General features: G+C 51.5%; 5 protein-coding genes across 5 annotated transcripts; 3 read left to right on the top strand and 2 right to left on the bottom strand.

Annotated features, from left to right (window-relative positions):
- Positions 1-78: 78 nt before the first annotated feature.
- On the bottom strand, positions 79-2,075 carry J4E78_008734 (uncharacterized protein; the record flags this gene model as incomplete). Its single annotated transcript, XM_049369334.1, has 2 exons — positions 79-1,532; positions 1,661-2,075. 2 exons carry the CDS (start codon positions 2,073-2,075, stop codon positions 79-81), a joined length of 1,869 nt encoding a protein of 622 aa, XP_049219035.1.
- A 647-nt stretch (positions 2,076-2,722) lies between these two features.
- J4E78_008733 (uncharacterized protein) lies at positions 2,723-4,027 on the bottom strand (the record flags this gene model as incomplete). The annotated part of the gene is made up of 1 exon (XM_049369333.1): positions 2,723-4,027. The coding sequence occupies one exon, from the start codon at positions 4,025-4,027 to the stop codon at positions 2,723-2,725; it is 1,305 nt and encodes a 434-aa protein (XP_049219034.1).
- Positions 4,028-5,251: 1,224 nt separating this feature from the next.
- Positions 5,252-7,392, top strand: J4E78_008732 (uncharacterized protein; the record flags this gene model as incomplete). Its single annotated transcript, XM_049369332.1, has 6 exons — positions 5,252-5,372; positions 5,421-5,925; positions 5,970-6,184; positions 6,234-6,512; positions 6,567-7,271; positions 7,322-7,392. 6 exons carry the CDS (start codon positions 5,252-5,254, stop codon positions 7,390-7,392), a joined length of 1,896 nt encoding a protein of 631 aa, XP_049219033.1.
- Positions 7,393-7,930: 538 nt separating this feature from the next.
- Positions 7,931-9,652, top strand: J4E78_008731 (uncharacterized protein; the record flags this gene model as incomplete). The annotated part of the gene is made up of 1 exon (XM_049369331.1): positions 7,931-9,652. The coding sequence occupies one exon, from the start codon at positions 7,931-7,933 to the stop codon at positions 9,650-9,652; it is 1,722 nt and encodes a 573-aa protein (XP_049219032.1).
- Positions 9,653-10,334: 682 nt separating this feature from the next.
- Positions 10,335-13,939, top strand: J4E78_008730 (uncharacterized protein; the record flags this gene model as incomplete). The annotated part of the gene is made up of 4 exons (XM_049369330.1): positions 10,335-12,009; positions 12,531-12,707; positions 12,797-12,976; positions 13,059-13,939. The coding sequence occupies 4 exons, from the start codon at positions 10,335-10,337 to the stop codon at positions 13,937-13,939; spliced, it is 2,913 nt and encodes a 970-aa protein (XP_049219031.1).
- Between the last annotated feature and the right edge of the window lie 2,092 nt (positions 13,940-16,031).

The following is a 16,031-nucleotide window of genomic DNA, read 5'->3' as shown; positions in this document are numbered from 1 at the left end:
GTGTGCTCGGGGAGTGAAGTTTGTATTATAGAAAGGCTTCTTTATGAGAATTGTCTTCATGTTCAGAGATGAATTGTACTACCACAAAACCTGCCATGTCGTCCGACTGAATCCGACTATCTGACTAAACGCCTCGTCTCTCTTCTCGACTTCATGCAAGATCCACTCATGGCCATTCCTATCCAGAAAACTCAGATCTCTATCGCACTCCTTGAGGACCTTGATCATCTTCTCCACATATCGGTCTTGCTTCTCCAGTTGGTTGATCTGTACATATGGCAGCGAGAAGCGGACTTCATGTGGCGGACGTTTTGCGACGAAGCGTACTCCAGTTGCATTGATGATAAGGTGTCCGGGCGTTTTGTCGAATTGTGAGCGGTAGGAGGCGAAGTCTTGGTTGGACGGTGAGGCAGACTCGTTGAGATCATGTGTGTACTTTAAATCCGTTGCTTTGGCATCGGTGTTCTGCTTCTCCGTGACTACACGAAGGCCTTCGGCTTGTATGTACTGAATTGCCCACTCTGCGTGTGTTGGTATGTTCCAGAGCAACCGCTTAGATGGCGAGACAAGCAGGCGGTAATTTGGAAAGTTGACCGAGACGGGAAAGAGGCAGAAGAAGGTGAAACCAGCAGAAAACGTAGACATCTTGATGATTAGCCAAAGAGGCGTGAAGACCGTGATGAGAATGGCGACAGTCATAACGACGATTACAGCCAGCGTGCGCATTGGCTTCCTCCACTCGTAGAAGTTGCGGACACTTTCGAAGAAGTTGGCCAGGTCGGCTAGCTGAACCATGAGCCAAGGACCAAGGTCTTGAAGCAGGTCGTGTGCCCAGTTCTCGTCGCCCTGTTTCTCGATGAACTCGGTAAGTGATAATGCCGTTCTCTCCACGTCTTCTCTGTGTTCGATGTCTTCGCGGAGGTCTTGGATGGACTGTCCGTGCCAGCGTCGCTCGACAACCAGGTACAGTAGCGCTGACATTATGCCTGGTAGTAGTAGGTTGAAATACCACAGGATCAGGTAGATTACCAGATATTTTGTTGTCTCGAGAGGTTTCTCCCAGCGGTATACGCGGCGCGTGGTCATGATGAACTCCTGGAAAGGCGACGTCGCAACGATGAGGCGCTCGATATTCGGCATAATTGTCTCTTTGCTAGGAGTTGGCGGATCGGATCCGTAGCCTATATATTGACCTCCGTATCGGTGAGCGTAGTAGTCCAATAAGTGCGAACCATATTCTCTCCAGTCAGTGACGCTGGAGCCTGTCGCATCCTGCTTCTCGAAATCAGATCTGGGCTTGAGCACTGCGGTGTCTCGAGGAAGGATCCTAATCTTTGTCACATGCCGATCTAGCGACCATCGAACATAGATGCTCTGTCTTTGGTTGAGCATCTCAGCGAAAGTTTGCTGGGCTTGTGCCTTCGCATTCGTAGTCGTAGCCTGTTCCATCGCAGCCGCGGCGTTAACCAAGTCCACTTCCTGGCCATGAGGAACTTCGCTCACAGCTATGTTTGCTGCGACTTCTTGGTTTCCTGGAAGTCTCCAGTCAGCAAGCCATGTATTATCCGCGTCAAGGTGAGATTCTGCTCAATCTGGCGCGGTGGGAACATGTATATTCCTCTTGGCTTTCGCATTTCCATCTGAAACAAAGCTCGCTTACCTTGACACCATCCTTTGGATTTCACCGTATCAATCGGATTGTGCAGGAGGTCCTTGAAAGTATGTTTCTCTGAGGCCGTGGACTTGTGGTCAAGACGTGACTTCGACTGCTTTCCTTCCGTCGTATCGACCAGCACCAGCGAATCAGGATCAGGCTCATCGATTTCATCTTCAGCCTTTGCGATGTGCAAAGTCTTTCTGATCTTGACACCGGCGATGTGTTTCTTTTGGCGAACCTTGTTGACTATCCTACTAGTGGATGATACAGGCGACGGATCGTGTGGGTGAGGTGTGTCGTCATTGCTACTTTCGGAGCGACTTCCGGTTACTTCGATCTGACCTTGATACGTGATATGTGACCGATCCAGTCCAATATCGAGCTCATCGACCTGGCGGAACTCTCTGTCGATGTCCATGGTGGCGCTATGCCGCAGTTTGTCAAGCGCGGCGTGCGTAGGCTACATTAGCAGGTATGCGACGATGTAACAATGTTGCATGGATCGTAAGTGCGTATTTGCATCGGTTTCTCAGGTTCAGTGACAACAGGTGAGTCTGTAGAGGCTGCCATTGTGCCCTTCTCCGAGTACGCTGGCACGGCTGGTTACGTTTGCTCATCGAACAAGCACCGCGGAGCACAGGGCGGCGACGTCATAGCGTCAGCCGCAACCAGGGAAATGAACCCGTGGCTTGAACAGAGTGCGCGAGCTGGCGAACGCAAATTTGGTTACTGCCTAGAATGTCGCGATGGTATGTTGGTGTTCTATCGAAGTCTAGAACCTTGTCAGAACCCGGAGTGCCCTAGATTCCTGGATGGCGGATATGCCGGCAGGGGAAGGTGCGTCCAACCCTGAGGCGGGGCAAGGCTGAACATCCCAGCAACTCAACATGAAGCATCTGGCACTGTATTCAATTGCGACAGAGTGATTTCAATTATATAACCATCTTTCTATCAAAGTACATGTGAGTATCTAGACTCATCCTCGACCAGGGTGTATGGTCTCCGCTCTAGCATCGAACAATTAGACAAAAACACTACCCAGTATTCATCGTCTACGCTCAGCCCCTACACGTCATATTCAGGCCTCTCCCAAAAGCCCCAATCCTGCAAATCGCAAATACTAACATTCTCCCTAGTATCGTAGTCCTGCCAATCATTCATAAAGCTAGACAGTCGATTCACATCCGCCTCGATACCCAACAGACGCAAGCTCTGCTCCTCAATCTTCCTTGCAATCCGCTGCCACGCCCTTCCATGAGAAGACCTATTTTCGGGCGTACCACATAGTTCACACATATGTTGATCCAGGAAGATATGTAGCATCTCGTGTAGAATGCATCCCATGCGTTCTTCTGCGAGGGTCTTGCCTGTACGCTTGTACTCTGATTGTGTGTAGCAGCGACGTGTTGGGTGGAGGCGAATGAACGAGTGGTTGTTTCCGTCTTTGAGTTTTGTAATTGCGTCTCCTAGTATGCCGTGTTCGCTGTCCAGCTCATTGGTGTTCCAGACTGTTTCGAGGCTCTTGATTGCGCCGAAGAAGAAGATTTCGTTGAGCTGCGAGACGACCCAATCTGTTAAGAACTGCGTGTCTTTGTTGCGGATGTCGTGCTGGGCTAGCATTTCGAGGACGCGGGTGCGTTCGTGGCTTTTGCGCCATTGGGCAAGGGCCGCGGTTTGGCTGGAGTCCATGGCAGATTCGGGGCGAGAGAAGTACTCGATGGTGCGGTGTGCCAGTAACAGGGGTTCGTAAATACCATCTTCGTGATCTTGGATTAGGGTAGGTCGTGAATTGGGTTGAAGGATGATGTCGTCCTCGTTGTGCTTGGAATTGCATGTCCAAGGCCAGTTGAAGTAAAGCTGCTTTGCGTGCAAGTCACAGGAGCACTGGAAGTTAAATCTCGACTGGATGAGATGGACATCGAGTGTAGTTCGGTTTTCCTTATCTCTAGAAACCATGGCAGGCCGATTTGCGGAGGTGTCCATTTGAGACCTTTGGCTGTGCTCTTTGCACGGATCGCAATGGCATGGAACCCCAGGATGCTGTGTTGTGGTCTCGGCGGCAGGCGGGTTCGCGGAAACATCGTTCTGTGACTCCTGACCACCCTCTTCGGGTTTTTCGGGGTGAGTCTCTACTGTGGTTTTCACAACAGACTGATTATTGGAGGTATCGACCTGAGACTGCCGAGCACTCTCCTCTTTCTTTCCAGGATGAATCGTAACTTGAGGAGTCTCGGGTGTAGTCTGTGCAACTAAAGACACTGGTTGAGTCTTCAGCCGTGAATCAGACCACCGTAGGTACTCGAAAGTCACAACCGAACCGGCAGTGATAGCTGCCAATAAGACGACCAGCTGAGTTTGAGTTTTGTCCATGGTTGAAGTAGGTTTGTAAGTAACTGGAGAGATGAAGAAAGGCGAAGCTCGAACCGCTTATGTAGAAGACCACCTAGTTTCTCTGCTTATTCACCGCTGCGTTGGGCTACATGGTCGCTGGCAGGTAAGGGGTTCTCTTACGTTGCTGTTGGAGGTGTGAATTGATGCCTAAGTGACATCGTACACTACACAATTGGGAGACTAGACAGAGGCTCTGCCTGTTTGATTAGAATTTCGTACTTTGTGTAATTTCATGGTGTGAAAGTGATTGCCTGGCTGATGGTCGAGTTCGATGCGACCAAGACTGCTTTCGCAAGGTATCCGCCTATTTGCACAATGTCCCGAAGAATGCAAGAATCGCAAGCAAGATCGAAGGTTTTGACTCCCGAGTAAGGATGTACTGCCAGTAGAAGCCATTAGTAAATGAGGGAGTATCAGCGCCGTTGTCTTGAACCCCTTTCAAGGCTATTGCGCTACTCATTGGAGTTTGTGATGGATGTATGGGCAGGAGGATTAGCGGCTTGTGTCGGACAAAGCGCGCTGCATAGGCGTTTGATCGATGAAGATCGCGCGATGATTCCGATTGCAACGGGCAGATAGGCCTGGGCAGTTCTGTGCTTCGTGGTGATGTCCAGGACGTGACGCTGCCAGACCCGAGATGATGCGGAGCACTCCTTCCTGGAGTTGGGACAAAGTCGCCGAGTCATGCAAAACCTCATCGCTGGCTAAAATGAGTCGTTAGCCGAATCGCGAACATCGCGCGTCACAGTCCTCTTCCTTTCACCAACGCGCGAAAGCCAAGCACGCATCAGCTTTATGCGCAAATCGACGACTCCAACATGAAGACATCACATTGAAATCATACCGTTGGTGGTATCACAATGAAGACAGTTCTGGGCCTTCAGCAGCACCGCGCGCTCGCGTCCGCCTCCTTCCCCGCAACCCCGCCATACGCTCCCAGGAAATCGTCTTCCATCGTTCAAGATTATCCGCGAGTAGCTCCCAGGACATGACATGAGGGTCGCGCTACCTTTTTGCATAGCCGCCATTGGACGATACCAGAGGAACGGCCCTGCTACAGCTTCGATGGCTTGCCGTACCCCGGAAAGCCGGTCCTGGACGGCCTGGTATATAGCTTTGAGACCCTCCGTTATGGAGCAATTGATCTTTTTTCCAGATTGTTGATACGAGATCTATATGGCGCCGAACCCCAAAAGAGTGAAAATGTCTCCTTCTACTGACCGCAAGCGCGCTGTGCGCATCGCAGGATGCTCGGGAGGGTTTACGGATCGTTCGACTGCTATTATGAGGATGGCTGGTGATCCGGAGGTTGATGTTGTTATGGGTAGGATCTTCCTGATAGCTGGCTAGAAATCCAAACTGACTGATACAGGCGACTGGCTCTCCGAAATGACCATGACCGTACATGGTAGCGGCAAAGTAAAGCAGAAGCCTACGAAGAGCACCAATGGCACGACGAGCCTTGAAGACCGGAAGAAGAACGCCATGTACGCCGATACCTTCATCCAATGCCTCGAGCCAGCGATACCGAATCTAGTCAAGAACAAGACGAAGCTCGCGGTGAATGCTGGTGCTTCAGATACTGAACTTCTCGCTGAAGTTGTAGTTGACATGTTGGAGAAAGCGGGTGCTGGTCACCTCAAAGTGGCATGGATAGAAGGAGACGATGTGACGGGACAGGTCAACAGTCTAATCAAGAAGGGAGAGAAGTTCGAAAGCTTGATGCATGGCAAGAAGCTGGAGGAATGGGGAATGCAGCCAATCTGCGCACAAGCGTATCTGGGTGGACTTTGCATAGCAGAGGCTTTCCGACAGGGCGCTGATATTGTGCTTGGTGGAAGGCTTGCAGATGCTGCGCCAGTCATTGGTGCTGCGGCGTAAGTCGTTAAGATACTATTTTGGCCTCTGCTAACATGTTCAGCTGGTGGCACGACTGGAAGAATGATCAATTTGACGAACTTGCCGGAGCGCTCATAGCAGGCCATCTTGTAGAGTGTTCTGCCTACGTCACTGGAGGATACTACTCTATGTTCAAAGATCTCATGAAAACTGGAAAGCACATCAACATGGGCTTTCCCATCGCGGAAGTCGAATATGATGGTAGCTTCAACATTGCGAAAGAGAAAGATACCGGAGGTAGGTGGCGGCACCTTGAGCCAAAATGATACGCAGCTAACGTAAACAGGTTGCGTGACCGTCGGAACATGCACTTCACAACTATTGTACGAGATTCAGGGACCGCTATACTACAATTGTGACGTCACGGCCGATATCACCGATGTCAAGATGGAGCAAGTGGGTGAAGATCTCGTGCGTGTCACGGGAGTCAAAGGTCTTCCTCCGCCACCGACGACCAAGGTAGGTATTACTGCTCCAGCTGGGTGGCAATGCGAGTGGCATATGTTTGTATGCGGTCTCGATATCGAGGAGAAGTGCAAGATCACCGAAGACCAGATCCGCTACGGTAAGCACAAACGTGTTGTTTCGACGAAGGCGAGTTCAGACTAACGATGAATAGCCATAGGTGACAACGTAAACCGCTTCAAGACACTCAGATTCCACCAAAATGGCTCTTCACCAATCGATGCCCGCAACCAGGACGTAGCAACAGTCGACTTCCGCATCTTCGCCCAGACTTCCGACCCCGAGCTAGTACGACCCGACATCCCCAACGGCTTCAACCGCTGGTGTCTCGAAGTATTCCTCCAATCTGCCCCCGGTCTCTCCCTCTCCAACGACTTGCGCCAGATCGCACCAAAGCCCTACTACGACTACTGGGTCTCGCTCCTCCCCCAAGCCCAACTCCCCCTACGCGTCCATACCATGTACGGCAACAAGTATACCACCGACCTCAGTCCACCCGCCATCACAAAAGAATACCCCCGCCAACAAGCCTCCTACGAAACCGCCTCTCCAGTCGACCCATCTTCCTTCGGCGAAACCGTTTGCGCACCACTAGGCTACATCGTAGCCGGCCGCTCCGGAGACAAAGCCTCAGACTGCAACTGCGGCTTCTTCGTGCGCCACGACGACGAGTGGGATTGGCTGCGCTCGTTCATGACGATTGAGCGCGTTAAGCAGCTTCTGGGTATGGACGAGTACCAGGGGAAGCCGATTGACAGGTTTGAGATTGCGGGGATACGGTCGGTGCATTTTTTGCTGCATGATCATTTGAGGGATGGGGGGTATAATACGTGTTCTTCGTATGATACTTTGGGGAAGAGTAAGTTCAGCGTGTGTTTGTTCGTGGGAGAGTTACTAATGGTGTGGCAGATGCTATGGAATACATGCGCGCGAAGACTGTGGATTTGCCGAAGCAATTTCTGGAGAGGGGTCGTATTTAGATATTGTTGGGTTGAATGCAGATGTCTTGCTGTTATGAAGATGCAACTCATGTTGCTGGTATCTGCGCGCATTGGAAGTGTAACCATCCGCAGCAGGGTATCTCGTCCTCTCATGCGATAGTTATCGTCGCTCCTTCTTTGGCATCAGGCTTCGCAGTCACTCATTGTCATCACGTTTTCTGAGGTATCGCTTCAACATGACGTAATTCAGGTGAGTGAGAGACGTCTTTCGCGCTCTGGGACAACCGTCGTCGCTCTTTCCTTCCAGAACAAGCGAGGTCCAAGCGCTACAACCTCACTAACTTCCACAATTCCGACGCTCACCTGCTCTCTACCGTTTCTGTCGTCTTGTACAGAAACACAGCAATACATTGCGATAAGTCGTGTCGCAAGCGCTTGCAACAACGCTGCAGGCTATCCCGTAAGTTCTTCGCTCATTACGGGTATGGTATTTGTGCACTTACTAATGACTGCCAGTCGCACCTACGCCGACCGCGGCACTCGAACACCAGCCCAATCACCGTCTCGAACTGCAGCCATGCACTTTCCAGTCCCAGATCCTAAGCGCAACCGCATCGCGCAAGCGTGCTCCGGATCTGTGGCACCGGATGTACCCTCACTACTCACTATCGCGCCTGAGCTACGCAACCAGATCTACGAGTATCTTCTTGTGGAACCCTGCCCTATAACGATCGAGATCACCACGGTTGAGTACACAAAGACCAAGGTAACCAAAGGGACTTCTACCTCCATAGGAAGCTCTGCTATCCTTCGTACTTGTCGTCAGATCTATCATGAGGCAGTCGGTCTCCTTTACAGCCGGAATGCGTTCCGCTTCCAACACAACATACAGGACGACCTTTTCAAGGTTAAGATCATTAGTCCCATCAACGTATGCAAAAGATGGATAGGAGACATTGGCTCCTGTCTTCCGAAACTGCGCACTATCAGCATTAACCTGAACGTGCCCGAGATACCGGAGAAGTATGAAGATTGGATGTTCGGAAGAGATGTGCGCAAATATTCCCGTCAGGCGATAGACGTCTTGCCTTTACTGGACGTCTTCTGGAACAGCGACACACGCAACACATCAGTCATGTTTGAAATGGCCGAGGACGATGAATTAGATGACTACGAATCCGACTTCGAAGAGGAACAGCATGACGCATCATCCATCGCCAACGTTCTTTCTGAGCTAGGAAAAAACGATGCACTCGATTTGCAGAAAACGCGTCGCTTGCTCAAATCTGTCTATCTGTATACGTCCGGTACCAGAGGCAGGATTGCGTATCGATCGACTGACTGGGGAGGCTCTATGTGGCACGCGTTTGAGATGTCAATGGTGACTCGGCGATACCAAATTGTTCCTCGGACAAGCCCCTTGACTATGTTCGATTTATCTTACCGTGTCCAAGATACCATCACTCGTCTTGCACTTGGCGATCACGAATTCACGTACGATTTCCACAACGGTGTCACGCTTGGCCAACAGCCCGGCATGCTCAAAGTCAATTCTCAGCTTCGCAATCTCGTTGCACCATCGTTTCTACGCCAAAGCCGCTTTACCTTACTTCTGCGTACTGGTTCCATCCAATCCTCCAAGGCAATGTTCAAGAGACTTGATTCTCGCGTTTCGGAGACTTATGCGCAGACGAGATCAAGATACTATGAGTCCCTAAAACTCTGTAATCCGGTTACCGCAAGCAAATGGCACGGGAACGTACCGACCATCATCTTGCAGTTCCAGACAAGCGAGGCGCCGCACCTAGCTGCCGTTCAGATTGATGCATGGGATCTCCTACGCGTCACTTCGGTTTTCCCAGCCAACACTGCGATTATAATTCGCGTGTGCGGTGGCGAAAACGAGATCCAAGATCATACCACAAGGTTGAGCGCTGTTCGAAAGGATACCTACCGGCTTTTGAAGCATCTGGAGCCAGAAACAGCTGCAGAAACCCGCAAGCTAAGTGCTCAAGTTGAGCTGAACAAGCAGTGTGTCCCCATGCGAGCTACGATCCGGAGGACCGGGGAAGGCATGCAACGTTCCGTTGTCAACATGGTGAAGATTTCGGACTCGGCGGACCTCGTCTTGTTATTTGACAAGCGCAATCCTAGCTGGTGCAAACAACTAGACAGTCCAACAAAAGATAACCCAAATCTGATCTGCTTCGGTTGGCTATCACGGGACGGAGACTGGGACGCCTGGGAGAATAAGACGATGCATGACATTCTTTGGCGTCTTTGGCACCTCTGCCTTTAAGTAGAGGAACGCCATGCACACGCATGTTCTTTCCTCATGTATTCGCTTTTCTCTTATGGATTTAGTAGTGGTTTAGCACACATCTACCTGGGCGTAACCCATTCCAAATTACACCGCTCCACATGGAAGCCCAAATCCATCATCACTTCCCAAACATCTGCGTGCGCGTCATACAATGTGTCTTTCATCTGCACCACCTGGCCGTTGTGACCGGTGTACCTTAGATTAATTGAATCGCATCATCCAGTAGTTGCGGTTGTGCGTCGCCGTCAACGTGCAGGCTCATTGCCAGCGGACTGTCCATCACCTGGGTACAGATATGAGAAGATAACGTAGTGTAGGGTGAACGAAACACCTTCCTAGCGCGCTAGTGCAAACAATGGCTGCCTGGGTGCTCTTCCCTCTTAGGACAATTAAGGTCCAAGCTCAAGCACAATAACCTCATTGCGAATTCCTGAACACCGACACTCACATAACCATCGTCGCTTCCCTCGTGTTGTAGGGAGCCACGCTGAGCACTGTACTCGCGCGTTCTGCAACTCCAGGCTTGCATACAGATACGCCCACAGCCATCCCGTAGGCTCTTTCCTCACTGTAGTTGTGTATGTGCACTTACTAACGAATTCCAGTTGCCGCCGCGGCACCACCACTTGGCAGCTGAAGCGCTGTCTCTCATCCAGTCATGCACTTCCCACTGCCGAATCCCATACTTCATGGGCAGATCGCACAAGTGTATTCGCAAACCAGCAACCCGACTGCGACCTCACTACTCACCATCCCGGCCGAACTGCGCAATCAAATCTACGAATACTTACTAGTAGAAGACGAGCCCATCTTGATCGCGGGCAGCAGCCAAGACGACACAGCCATCAAGACTGGCAGCTTCTCAGGAAGTCCGGCCATCCTTCAGACTTGCCGCCAGATCTACCATGAGGCAATCGGCGTTCTCTACGGCCACAATATCTTCCAATTCAACTACGGCATAGTCCTTGATGAAGGGACCATTCTCTTTCCTACAAAGGCATATCTGGAGTGGACGCAAGAGATCGGATCGAGTCTCTCAGCATTGCGTACCGTTGTCATCGATACGGACGCTCCGCATTTATCAAATGCGTATGATCATCTTCCATTTTGGGAAGACTTTTACAGGTGGTCCCGCAGTGACATAGATATCTTGCCGTTTCTCGATGTGTTCTGGAACGGAGTCGCACGCGATCTGTCAGTTCGTTTCGAGAGTAGTGGGCGTCGTATACACCCCGATTCCGATGAATACCCCGACCCTGATGAATTGGGTCCTGACCCCAAGCACTTCACCAAGGTCCTTTATGAGCTCGGAAGACTGGACACACTCAAGTTGAAGAACGCACGCCGTCTACTACGGGATATCAAAGTGGCACCGAACGGCAAGCAAGGTACCATCCGCTTTCTCTCGACTAGCCGTAAGGCCGATGTCACACAGCGATTCCAATTGTCGGAGAAGACACAGGGATACGAGCTTGTACCGAGTCGACCTAATCTTCTCAATCTGCCTAACGACGTCGTTAGAACTATTGCTCGGTTTGCGTCCACCAATCGTGAGATCACATACAACTTCAACACAGGCGTTACGAATGGGCTCAATCTCAGCATGCTCCACGTCAATGTTCAAGTCCGCACTATAGTCTCTTCCGACTTTCACTGCAAGAGTGATTTCATCATTTTCCTGAGCTCAAATACTCTTCGATCTTCCTCGGCCATGTTTGAAAGGCTTGATCGCCGCGTTGTTCAGCATTACGGCCAGAAACAGGGAAGACTGCGGAGTTGTACACCAATCGAAGCATCCCAGAGGTACAAGATTGCGCCAAGTATCGTTCTGCAGTTCCAGACAGACGAGCTACTACATCTGGCTACAGTTCGTATCGACGCAAGGGACCTCTTGCGGGTCACTTCCGTTTTTCCACCCGGGACCACCATCATCGTTCGTGTATGTGGCCGTGATGAGACCCGAGACCACATTACAACACTTGGCGAGATCCGGAAGTATGTCTTGGTTCTTATGGAGCACTCACTGATGATTTCACCGAGGATTCCACTGAGGGTTCGAGATCCTATGGTAGAGATCGAGCTCAACCATCACTGTCTCCCCGTGCGAGTTACCTACTGGCAAAATATATCGTTGCCCAATGGTGTTCGGGTTAGGGAAAAGACAATGAACATGGTGGATGTTGCTTCATTGCATGAACTCGTGAGAGAGAGGTGGTGGGTGCCAGACAGCCACATGAATGGGTTCATGTCTCATGAAGTGCCAGAAGGCTGGGACGACGAGACGCGCTATAGCCTGATCAAGTGTCTCAAGAACCTTTGTTCGTGGGTGGAAGGTTGTTATACAGGATTCAACAAACGGGCACACTGTACTTGGCACTCATTATGAATCACCCGCAATGAAGGGAAAAAGAGAGCCCTCATCTCCAGACTCCAGATGTCGAGATCAGTTTCGGCTGGGAAAGACGTACTAGGAGTAGCAGTAGTTAGCAACCCTCAATGGATTAAACATCCCAACACCCGTCCATGACATGAAGAACACGTTTCCATCTCTTACAATGTGATAGGCCTAGCCAGTTACTCATCAGCTATCCAAACGCGACACCGCGAAATGCCATGCCAAAGAACGCGCATGCTGCATCCGCGAAAGGATCGCCAACACCATCACGTTCGTCATTTCCAAACTTCGCCTCACCGCCCGCTGTTAGTGGCTTGGCGGCAGGAAAACGTCACTGCTGCGTTTTGATTGGCCGCACTCGCCTACTTTGCCATCATCACTTTACCTACTTTAGACGCGTGCCATTGCGCATTTGCAAACGCGTGGTATCGTGAAACCCACGCGCTGCTAAAAGAGAAGAAAAAGAGGGACAGAGAAAGAAAAGGAAAGGAAAGCGAAAGAAGATGGATACTGTTGAGCGAGGAGCGATACGCGATGAGGAGGTTGGGAAAGATGCACGGTTAAGAGATGGACAGGCTGGCGATGTTGAGAAAGCCGGTGTCAATGGTGGTGCGGATGATGGAGAGGATATGATGGGTACGTCTTCGTCTCTTCAGGTCTTTTGAAACTGCGTATAGCAGTTCAGTCTGTCGTGTCGCCCATTGAAACTAACGCTACATCTACAGGCAATAACCCATCAACACTAAAAGAACTTCCTCCTCTAAAAGGCCTCTCGTTCCTCGATCGCTTCCTAGTCGTATGGATTATCCTCGCCATGGGCATCGGCATCGCGCTGGGGAATACCGTTGACTCCGTGGGTCCGGCGTTGCAGAGAGGAGAGTTCGTGGGCGTCAGTATACCGATTGGTATGTCTCATTCCTTCCATCATCATCCTCATCCTATGATCTATCTCGTAGGCATCATGCGAGATGCTAACACGTTATATAGCAATCGGCCTCCTAGTAATGATGTATCCCATCCTCTGCAAAGTCCGCTTCGAAACGCTCCACCTCCTCCTCAAGAAACGCGACCTCTGGATCCAAATCGCCGTCTCCTTCGTACTAAACTGGATCATCGCCCCCTTGTTCATGGTCGGCCTAGCATGGGCGTTCCTGCCGGACCGCCAGGACCTACGCGAAGGACTCATCTTCGTGGGCATCGCGCGCTGCATCGCCATGGTACTCATTTGGACGGATCTCGCAGGCGGCGACGGCGACTACTGCGCTGTTCTCGTAGCGTTCAATTCGATATTGCAGATTGTGCTGTTTGCGCCTTTTGCTGTGTTCTATATTCAGGTGGTCAGTCATGGGGACAAGACAGATATCTCGTATGAGAAGGTCGCGCAGAGTGTGGGTGTCTTCTTGGGGATACCACTTGGTGCTGCTGTGATTACGAGGTTGGCACTCAGGTCGATGCTGGGAGAGGACCGCTATCAACGCAGGTTCATACGCTATATCGCGCCGTTTTCGCTCATCGGCCTGATTTACACGATCATCGTTCTCTTTGCTAGTCAAGGCGCGCATGTTGTCAGGCAGATTACGGATGTGTTGAGGGTTTGCGCGCCGCTCCTGGTCTACTTCATCGTCATCTTTACGAGTACGGTCTGGTTCTGCTGGAAGATGGGTTTCAGCTACAAAGTTAGCTGCACGCAGAGCTTTACTGCTGCAAGCAACAACTTCGAGCTTGCTATTGCGGTTGTCGTCGCGGTCTACGGCGCGGGTAGCGGGCAGGCTCTGGCAAGTACGGTGGGCCCCTTGATCGAGGTTCCTGTACTTGTGCTGTTGGTGTATGTCCTGAAGTGGATACGAAAGAGATGGCAATGGGTCTAGATGTCGCGGGAGTGTACAATATGGGATGGGCATCGATCATGATGCGAGCTAGCCGTTGGACCGGCACCACGCCTCGGGCGTGAGGAAGATATTTGGAATGTTCCTTGCTCAACAGACGCTTGTGCTGGTGTATAACAGCAGAACGGTTTAGCTGCACAGGAGTAGTAATAGGACGGGTTGTGTATAAGACGAATACCAAGGTCATCCCGTCGGTAATAATTAATCTCTAGCACCAGTCATGTGTCGAAAATACACCATGAGACGAGACGCCAACATAGCGGGACCAGTATGACGGGTACAGTAGACGGTGATTCCCGAGTTGGAAGCCTTGGGTTTCATGGGTTTTGACGGGTCCCTCGCGGGTGTAGGGTTCCAGAACGTGCAAAGCTTAATTCCTCGCACATCGTAATCTCATTGGAAAACAAGTGACTGCGTTGCCGTGATTTGATTTGCGATGACACGCAGAACCCTGCTTTTTAGCGCGAACGGAGGAGATACCGAAGACTTTTACGCTAGTCATACGCCAGGACAGTTGGTCCGCCAGCGTAGCCAGACCAACGTGGGTCAGGGTATACATGCGAACCCCACAGATGGAGATGCTGTTCACACGCAAGGCGTTCGGCTTCGAATACCGGTTCCAGTTCTGGACAAGATTGAAGTTTTTCGAGCGGGCGGTGAGCACGTCAATCTCATTTTCAGTCGGATAGATATCAGCCGGTGGTACGTACAGCGTAATAACGCCCGATTGTGCATGATGGTACCCACATTCTGAATCAGAGGGACACAATTCTGCAACCAAATCGTGGTTGACGCGCGGGCTGTAGGCAACAAGGCGATGTCTAGCAAGGGGTTGCCGCTGGTGTCCGAAACGGCTCTGACATCGGATCTTGGGAGCGGACATGCGCGCCATGTCCGTCGGGTATCGAGATCGAAATCGATATCGTGTGTTGAACTTGCTAGTTTCGCAGTAGGAGGGTGATAGATCGTGCTGGGAGTACCGAGTATCCGGTGTTACTTGGCTCACGGTGACGCTCTGCATTTTCTCGTGCTCTGTGTAGACTCCGCAACGTGAAAATCAGGTGAGGAGGTTAGACGATGAATCATGGCCCCTGTATGAGGAGACTGCGTTGGCTTGCCTCGTGGGAGACCCTGTTGCTGGCCTAAGTCGATGTCAAGGTAGTTACCTGCAGGTGTTCTGCGTGACGTCCCATGTGATCATCAGTGCACTTTGTGCTCGTGCGTTCAAACCTTACAAATTCCAAGTTACACAAATATAGTTGGCTTGTCGTGCACGTACAGCCTGATGGTTCGGTCCGTTGTAAGGGACTGTTTCTGCTAATTCGGCACTTGGTGGTTGCAGCGGCGGCTGCCGTGTGGTTACGGTTGCAAGCAGCCGTCGGGCTGGGTGGTGCGTCTCCAACGGTCTTTGTGAGTTGTACCACCGCACCGCACATGCTGGGATGTGCCGTGACACGGTGACGGCGTGAGATGATGCAGAGGTCCGCGAGTCGAGCACTTGCGGCATACGCAATGTGTGAACACAGCCAGCGCGGCTGGGTCGACACAATCGTCGCGTATGACAATCTACGGCTGCAATCGAAGGCGTCCGCACGGCACGTATGCTGACTCGTTGCCAGCGCCCAAGATTGGACCCCGCGGCGAAGGAAAAGTGTAGCCAGAAAGATCTCACTGCCCGTGGAGGCTGTTTCTGGAAAAGAGATAGCGGCGGTGCTATGTCGAAGGAAGATATGTTGTGCATGAATAACGGGCGCCAAAAGCTCGGTGGGTATCAGGCCGTGTTGTAGACTACACCGTGATAAATTTCGCTAACCGCCGCGTCCCCAGTCATCGCAATCTGGCTGCCTCGGATAACCTACACATGCCTGAGCTGGAGATGGTGATATCAGGTCCGCGCCGAAAGTCATTCCGTAGGGGGGCAAGACGGACAATGACGTAAAGAAGGACCGTAAGTCGGCGCGCCTGGGGTGGGTGGAAGCGCCTGGTCGCTGACTCTGCGTTGGCAAAGGTTTCCGATTAGAGATGTGCTGCAGAAGACGGGCCATGATGCTTGGTTGCGATGTTTCGATGATGT

The sequence above is a fragment of the Alternaria triticimaculans genome (genome assembly GCF_023758025.1).
Source record: "Alternaria triticimaculans strain BMP 0046 chromosome Unknown scaffold_16, whole genome shotgun sequence".
Lineage (NCBI taxonomy): Eukaryota > Fungi > Ascomycota > Dothideomycetes > Pleosporales > Pleosporaceae > Alternaria > Alternaria triticimaculans.
Note: the sequence above shows the minus strand (reverse complement) of the source record. Positions and strands in the feature narration are given on the sequence as shown.